Source organism: Anneissia japonica, unplaced genomic scaffold (assembly GCF_011630105.1).
Source record: "Anneissia japonica isolate Jap-2015-1 unplaced genomic scaffold, ASM1163010v1 scaffold4988_len2956909_cov206, whole genome shotgun sequence".
NCBI lineage: Eukaryota > Metazoa > Echinodermata > Crinoidea > Comatulida > Comatulidae > Anneissia > Anneissia japonica.
Genome location: NW_022696345.1, coordinates 2,934,591 through 2,943,987, shown reverse-complemented (window position 1 = coordinate 2,943,987; position 9,397 = coordinate 2,934,591). Strand labels below are relative to the sequence as shown.

Here is a 9,397-nt window from a genome sequence, read left to right as displayed (position 1 = left end):
TATTGCTCTTTCTATGTTTACCTACGGTAGGCCTATGAAATCTCACGGATTTATGGGATGTAAGATGTGTATAAGAGACAGGTATGGTAGTTCCCATCTGTGAGGGTGCGAAAATTGTGAATAATGGATCATTGGCGTAATGAAGGGGCCAGATTCATATTTCTCCCAAGTTTTTCAACATTCAGAAATCTCATTAACAGCTTTTTATCTCATTTTCAACCAAATTTTTCGTCAAAGTTTAAGAAAAAAAATTAAGACGTCTGTATTGCTATTGGCAATCATGTCTTTTTATCTTAATTTTGTCTTTTTTTAAAAATTGTATGTTTTAAAGCTATTCCATAAAAATACATTTCCGAAATAAAGAAATGAATGTAAAATTTATTGTACGTTTTTGTTTGTCTTGTGTACGTGTGGGGGCATCCCAATTTTATTTCATATAATCAATCATTCTACAAATCAAACAGGAAAATCTTAACCTAAATACTACGATATTGCAACTCATGATTTTTTTTTCTCATAGTCACAAGCATGCGCAGTAAAGAACTTCGTAGTTAATTATTGAACTGCCCATGCCTGTAATGTAAAAAAAAAGATCTCATAGAGGACAGTAACAACGGCGTACAAGTACGAGGGCACATTAGCGCTGGCACGTAAACAATAGGAAGGAAAGAATACACTGTATTTATTTCGAATTACTGTAGTGTTTATTCACATATTATGGGATAAACAAATTATTTTTTATTTTGTTTTAAGACATCAGAGGGTTATATGTGTAATTTTGTTGGCCTAATCGATTTTACTTGCTACCCTGCAAATTGTCCATTGTAGTACAAAGCAGGCCGAGTCTTAGGCCTACACCAGCGGACCATTTACTGCGGTTTTTTTTGTTTTTTTGTTTTTGTTTTTTTTTTTTTTGGGGGGGGGGGAATGCGGCCACACCCCTAGCACCACTAACCTACGCCTCTGGTAATGTAATGTAATGTGGTTGATGGCGGTATAATAATAATAATAATTCTGGATTTATATAGCGCATCACGTTGACACAACCTCGAAGCGCTTGAACATTAAAAATTTACATTGACTTTCATGCCTGTATGAGCATCAGACGCTGGCGCCGCCATTGTACAAAACAAAATAAACAAGTTGCATAAAAAAAAAAATAAATCACCTTCTTTTATGTTTACTTTAAATATTTGTTCACGATAAAATAAAACAGACTGGATGTTGATATACCGGTAACAGACTGAATGAAGGCTCTAATCTAGCGTATAATACTTGCATCAAAGACCATTGTCCTCACTGGACCCTTTGTTGAATTCCCATATAATTTTGACCGTCTGAAACCCTCCCATTCGTCCAGCCGCATTTTATCAATTGTATTTATTTATTATTATTTTTTAATCGAACAGTAGGTCCCTGTCTCTTATACACATCTAGATGTGTATAAGAGACAGAGTGTACTTGGACCGGTCTCTGTGGAGCTGGACTCAATTCCATGCATACGTGTATGTGTATGCCTATACCTCCTGGTTCTACAGAGTATATTTAATACTTTGCTACATATCACACAGAAAGAGCTTATTATATCAATCATCGTAATAGTCGATATATACTGTACTTGTTATTTCAACGGACTCTAATAGACCATTATCATCAGGTGGACAAACATTTTCACAAGATCTGCTAGAAGTGCATGAACAGCAACATCATTATGCTATATGAACGCCTGACACTGAAACCGCCAACCATATTCACTGTCTGGAGTATAATATTATTATGCCATAATAATGTGAAAGGAATTATCAATATCGTTTAAACGAGTTATTAGCAGCTGTCGATAATGACTGTACAAACAAAGGATCTGTGAATAACAATAAAAATACCATTGTATACTGACAACGAATGTAAGATTCAATTGATAAACTATTCAGACTGATAGCGCCTCAATTTTTTTTGCGTTTCGTGTGCAAAAAGCTGAAATCTGGGGGTGATTTTACTACAGTACATCGGAGGATGGAATATTTTGTTGCTAGGCCAAGATATACTGTATGAACGCGCATAGCGAACCTAACAAATCTCGCTCTACGGCGCTGGTTAACACGAATGAAGCCTAGACCTCCTAGGCCGCATGGCATGACAGGCATAATGGCTATTTAAAAAAAAAAAAAGGTGATTGGCTTATAAAAGAAGTAAACAAATAACATTTTAATCTATTGAACAAATTATCTACCGGAGGTTAGGCCTACCAAAAACCCCTAATACTAATAGGCTTCATTGTATACTCACAATCAATTTATTCATGTTCTTCGTTTGCCAAGACATTTGGCCGACGGACATTTGGCCGAACAGTTTGGCGAGAAGACTTTTCACCGACAGGACGTTCGGCCAAACTGTTCGGCCGAATGGACATTTCGCCGAAAGACTACTGACCAAAAGTACTTTGGTCAGACTTTTGGCCGAAAGGACGTTTGAGGGAAGGGACGATTGGCCGAAAGTAAGGACGTTCAGCTGAACTGAAAATATTCACAAAAACAAAGATAATCAGCTCAGCGGCGTATGGTAGTTCCCATCTGTGAGGGTGCGAAAATTGTGAATAATGGATCATTGGCGTAATGAAGGGGCCAGATTCATATTTCTCCCAAGTTTTTCAACATTCAGAAATCTCATTAACAGCTTTTTATCTCATTTTCAACCAAATTTTTCGTCAAAGTTTAAGAAAAAAAATTAAGACGTCTGTATTGCTATTGGCAATCATGTCTTTTTATCTTAATTTTGTCTTTTTTTAAAAATTGTATGTTTTAAAGCTATTCCATAAAAATACATTTCCGAAATAAAGAAATGAATGTAAAATTTATTGTACGTTTTTGTTTGTCTTGTGTACGTGTGGGGGCATCCCAATTTTATTTCATATAATCAATCATTCTACAAATCAAACAGGAAAATCTTAACCTAAATACTACGATATTGCAACTCATGATTTTTTTTTCTCATAGTCACAAGCATGCGCAGTAAAGAACTTCGTAGTTAATTATTGAACTGCCCATGCCTGTAATGTAAAAAAAAAGATCTCATAGAGGACAGTAACAACGGCGTACAAGTACGAGGGCACATTAGCGCTGGCACGTAAACAATAGGAAGGAAAGAATACACTGTATTTATTTCGAATTACTGTAGTGTTTATTCACATATTATGGGATAAACAAATTATTTTTTATTTTGTTTTAAGACATCAGAGGGTTATATGTGTAATTTTGTTGGCCTAATCGATTTTACTTGCTACCCTGCAAATTGTCCATTGTAGTACAAAGCAGGTCGAGTCTTAGGCCTACACCAGCGGACCATTTTCTGCGGTTTTGTTTTTGTTTTTGTTTTTGTTTTTTTTTGGGGGGGGGGGGAATGCGGCCACACCCCTAGCACCACTAACCTACGCCTCTGGTAATGTAATGTAATGTGGTTGATGGCGGTATAATAATAATAATAATTCTGGATTTATATAGCGCATCACGTTGACACAACCTCGAAGCGCTTGAACATTAAAAATTTACATTGACTTTCATGCCTGTATGAGCATCAGACGCTGGCGCCGCCATTGTACAAAACAAAATAAACAAGTTGCATTAAAAAAAAATAAATCACCTTCTTTTATGTTTACTTTAAATATTTGTTCACGATAAAATAAAACAGACTGGATGTTGATATACCGGTAACAGACTGAATGAAGGCTCTAATCTAGCGTATAATACTTGCATCAAAGACCATTGTCCTCACTGGACCCTTTGTTGAATTCCCATATAATTTTGACCGTCTGAAACCCTCCCATTCGTCCAGCCGCATTTTATCAATTGTATTTATTTATTATTATTTTTTAATCGAACAGTAGGTCCCTTGCACCGAAGCACAGAACAGTCATTGAGACTGACATAGGCTTGGGAATAGCGCATGCGCAAAATATGTTCTATTACAGCGTCGCGTTCCGCAAACTTTTTACTTCACGGCCTATAATTAGTCCACCAGAAATACGGATTTGACTGGACAAAATTGCAACAAAACGTTTTATGATCTAAATATAAACTTAATTATATGTAAAACAACATACTAAAAGTTTACCAAAATAGGACGTACACAAAGGTGTTTTTTATAACCAAAAGTTTAGCACTATTTGAAAGTAGACTTTTACACGGTACGTACTGCAGTTTTCAAACTTCTCTTGATTATGATTGGTCAACATTTAGGTCAACGTAGGTCATATCTGTTTGATGCCGGAAGAGTGAGACCTGGTGGCGATTTTTTTTCCGTACGAAACATTTGCATGAAACTTCACTCGGGCCATCTCGGATTGACACGAGTGAGTGAGTACGATACGAGGAACAAGAGCAGACACTTCGCAATGTCGTGACGCTCGAGTTTTACTATTACTGTATTGCTCTTTCTATGTTTACCTACGGTAGGCCTATGAAATCTCACGGATTTATGGGATGTTATGGGATGTACGTGTGTAACTAACTGTGACCTTCTTGGATGTTATTAAATGTTAGTATATTGTCTACAACAACAACAGAGTACCTCCTGTTATAAAGTGTAGATAGGTGCAGTAATACCAAAGGCTGGAGAGAAAGAGGATAAATAGGCCTAACTACGGGCTGAGGTCTTACCTAGGCCCCTCCTTATATAGGCCTGTGGTCATAGGCTGACACCAACAGTCACGCTTCACATGCTGACATGGACTGAAATTTTTTTGGGAAAATGGGACAAAATTGAAGCATGTAATGAAAAATAGAGCGCATAAGAGAAGTATTATTAAATAAATAATATAGCATTCCGGCGTTATTGAACTTGTCCAAACTATCATTGTAATGTAATTAATGTTAAATAATAATAATAATAATAATAATAATAATAATAATAATAATAATAATAATAATAATAATTTCAGCATTAATTACCTTGGCCTAAGTCTTGTAACGAAGAACCTACAGATACCGTACTATTTACTAGGCCTATAAATATAATCGCACAAGGGGAATATCTTTTGTGTTATTTCCCCTTAACGTCGTTTTTTTTAATAATTGTTCTCTAATTCCTCCATTGTCTAAGTTCCCCTTAAGGTACAGGTAATAATAATAATTATTATTATTTCAGCATTAATTACCTTGGCCTAAGGCTTAATGAAGAACCTACAGATACTAGACCCTAAACTAGAAATTGCAAATTGCAAGTGAAGTGCTGCGAAGTACAACTGCATATAAATGTTCTTCGAAAAAAATTATTTATGCGAGTCAAGTGAAAATAATGAATAATAAAACTATAACAAATAATATGAGACACGACCCATTGCCTATAATTATTAGAACACTTCTCATTGGGTAACAAAGTCGTAATTTTTCATTTTTGTCAAAAAGTGTCTATAGTGTGGTGAATTACGGTTTAGGTTTTTAAAAATAAAGTTTCAAAAATGTCTATGTATGTGGAAAATGTAGTTGATTACCAAAGGTTACAATTTTTATTTTGAAGACTGCATGGTCTAGGAAGTGTACATTTTTTTTATGGGCATGGTCTAGGAAGTGTACATTTTTTTATGGGGCAAGTTTCCAAGGGCGGGTTTTCTAGGGGCGAGTTGACTGCCAAAGAGTGTTGCAAAAGTGCGAGCCAGCGTGTTATTTGATCACAAGTGCGAGACATATCACAAGTGTGAACCACAGGGTTGCCATTTGGCCTTTTTGACGGCCAGATTCCTCAAATCTGGCCGTATAAAAATTTGCCTGGCCGTAGCATTTGGAAAGTCACGGCCAAACTATATTTGGCCGAATTTGGCCGAATTTTCATAGGTTTGTTTTAACGCCAGTGTTACCTAACTATATAACTTAATTCATTCTAATTAAAGAGAGCCATGGATTTGCCAATAACATGCCCTTAAAATTGTTGCTATAGATCGACTACAATGTACATTAATATTAAATGCATTTAAATCAAATTTAGATCAATCTTAATATTGATTTTAAATAGCAGAGGTGGATTTAAGGGGGAGGGGGTGGTAAAAATAAAAAATAAAAAATAAAAAATTGATCGCCTAATGCATCAGGTTATTTTTGGGCGTCTAGAAAAGACAAATTTCCTCTAAGATGGTGTTATCTCGATCGGACCCACTTTCGCCCCCCCCCCTTCCCCTTTTTCGGCCCCGGCCTTCCCCTTTCTGACATCTCTGGATTTGCCCCTGAATTGACCTGCATGCCAGCAACTAAAGAACAGAGGCTATTTATTTTTAACATTGTTCTGTGTATATCATTTGAATTTCTTCAATTTCAAACGAATGAGCGCTGATTTTCGTATAATTTTTGTAGTATTTCAAATGAATGTACCCACTGTATAAGAGACAGGTTGTCTTCTAATCGGATTAAAATCTGGCCGAATTTTGGCCGATATCGAAAAAAAGTTTGGCCGAATTTGGCCGTGAGATGGCGTGTGTTTGGCCGTGAAGCCTGTCGACTATCTGGCAACCCTGGTGAGCCAGCGAGCCATGACGTCACGACAATAGATAGAGACGTTAGCCAGTTGTGCGAGGTATCGGCTGAGATTTGTGGAGTACAATTCAAAAAACAACTATAGGTCTAATAATGAATTATTGTGATGTTAAATAGACAATGTTAGCTATCAAAGAGCGACGTTGTTTTTCATTGGGACCTTCGTCCCTTTATGGCTAGGCCTATACCATCCTAGCTAGTCTAGGCCAAGAGTAGGATAAGGCTAGCGCGACATGCGGACGTTGGTACGAGTAGGTTAGTCTACAAACGTCGCCTAAAGTAATTGATTTTACCCGGCAGAACTCCGCTTTTCAGTCGTCTTAGGCAGTCGTTTTTTGACAAACAATGACCTTTCAGAGGTCAAATTGCTGTCAAGAATATGAATTGGCTGCTTCGCAGCAATAATAACTAGCTAAACGTCGTTTTTTAAATTGTTCTCTAATTCCTCCATTGTCTGAGTTCCCCTTATACGTACAGGTAATAATAATTAATAATAAAATAATAATAATAATACTAATATGTAATGTCGAAATGATTACAGTAATTAGTCTAGCCTTGTAATCAAGAACCTGCCAATTACTATGCCTAATATTAATAACTAGTTCATTTTTACATTCATTTGGTGCTCTGCCATTTTGGCAGGTCTTATGGCCTCCAGTATTTTAGAGCTGCCAGCTCTTCTCTTAATTTGAAAATAACTGTCACCCTGCTTCATTTGATCAGTGATGAAGAAAAACGCGCTTACTCTTTGTGCTTTTCCCAGAAAGGCGTTTTTAGTACTTGTAGGCCTTATGCAAAACCCAGGCCTAACTAAAAAAATTCAAATTGTCATAGTATATAACTCAAGTTAAAATAACACTTTTCATTACTCGTGCAGCTTAATCAAATATTATATGTCATTTTAAACGACCCATTGGTATTAACATGGTAACATCAATGTGTTTTTAAGAATTAGACAGCGACGTTCTCTCAGAAGTTGTTTTGAGACGTTTATCTGTTGATGACCTTTTGACCTCCTGAATCTGCAGTGAGATTTTCGGGTCAGCCGAGACGGCCCGAGTGGAGTTTCATGTAAATGATTCGTACGGAAAAAAAAATCGCGACCTGGTGAGACCCGCGTGCGAGCTTCGGGATCGCGAGATTTGGTGTGCGAAATAGAGAAATATTTCCCCCGGTTTACAGGAATTACATAGATATAAATAATGGAAATTAACTGGAATCATGCCAGAGCAGTTCCATGTATGACCCAGACAAATTTTATTGTAAAGTTTAGGTTTGAGGCCTTGTAATAACATCTCATTTTTTAGGCCCTCTAGCCTAGATAGGCATTCTCTCTTGCTTCCCCGGTGGTTCCGATCGCGCACTCTCCCTACATTGCAACGTTTTCTCGGCCAACGCACGCATGAACGTATAAAGAAAGTCTTAGTAACGTAGGCCTGGGACTATTTTTAATGTAATATTATCAGTATCTAAGTGTAAAATGGAACTAGAAATGCATCGGCCTACTGATGTAGAACAACTACTGTATTTATTGTCGAGTACCGTAGTGTGTATAGTTACTATAGGACAAATACCATAGGCCGGCCCTATTAGGCCCCATAAAAAAATTATTAGTTTATCACCCTATCAAAGAATATTTGCAAGAAATCCTGAGCTTTTCAAGTGAAAAAAAAAATGGAAAAAGGACCGTTTGAAATAAAAATATATGTTGATTGAAAAAAAAATATCAGATTTTCCCCAAAAGTGATGAGGGAGCGGGTGATAAACTAATAATATTTTTATGGGGCCTTATTAATAAATTCTTAATGGTAGCAAAATATTTTGTGCTGAAAACACTTTTGGTTAAATTATCATTGTAGTTTACAAACAAACATTATGCCTATACTAGGTACTTGAAATGAAATGCATCTTCACACCTAAAAAAGTCAATTGGTCTTAATATTAATGTCTTAATGTTAATTTTTGTCTTATTATTTTTTTTAAATTATAAACATCAGAACTGAGATACATTGGATGGCTTAAATTACATAGACCTAGACTCAAACAATTTATATATTTATTTTATTTCAACAATCTTTAATGGGGGTGATCCATCTAGCCGAAGCCCATCATTAGGGCCCCTCAACACACACAGTAATAAAACAAAACAAAATAGAGTATGAAATTAATTAATTATTCAATCCTACGGTTGGCAACATTTTACTCCCTAGGACCAGAAAATGGCCAGAGGGGTGCCAAGAGGACACCATAGGCTGAGAGCCCAACACAAGGTGTGGGTATCCTCTAAACCCCTGGCCAAACGAACAAACAATAACAAAACAGCACAAAGGCAAAGACGACACATCAGATTGAAATAGCCAACCAGAGCCTTGCAGGCGTCAATGTTCCTATGCATGATACACGACTTTTAGAAGTATATATACGTGTATATATATATTTATATATATATGTATGTATATATATACATATATGTATATATATACGTATATATATACACATATACGTATATATATATTCATATATATACATATATATATATATAGTTATACATATATATATATATATACATACATATATATATTGATATATATATATACATATACGTATATATATATACATATGTATATATGTTTGTGTGTGTATATATACTTATATATAAGTGTACATTATATATAAGTATATAAGAATATAAGTGTATATATATATAAGTATATATATAGGCCTATATAAGTATATATGTAAGTATGTGTATATATGTATATATATATAAGTATGTATACATATAATATATAAGTATGTATATATATTATAATGCATATATGTATGTATATATATATAGGCCTATATAAGTATATATGTGTATATATGTATATATATAA

The 9,397-nt window shown here is 35.4% G+C and overlaps 1 protein-coding gene across 1 annotated transcript in view; it reads right to left on the bottom strand.

Moving 5' to 3' along the window:
• The window catches only part of LOC117101919 (high affinity cationic amino acid transporter 1-like), a gene marked incomplete at its 3' end in the record, with an annotated part of 7,813 nt that extends 5,497 nt beyond the window's left edge, over nt 1-2,316 (bottom strand). Inside the window, 2 exon segments of the mRNA XM_033242032.1 lie at nt 1,455-1,861; nt 2,287-2,316. Of these exon segments, the coding sequence (XP_033097923.1) occupies nt 1,455-1,594 (140 nt within the window).
• Between the last annotated feature and the right edge of the window lie 7,081 nt (nt 2,317-9,397).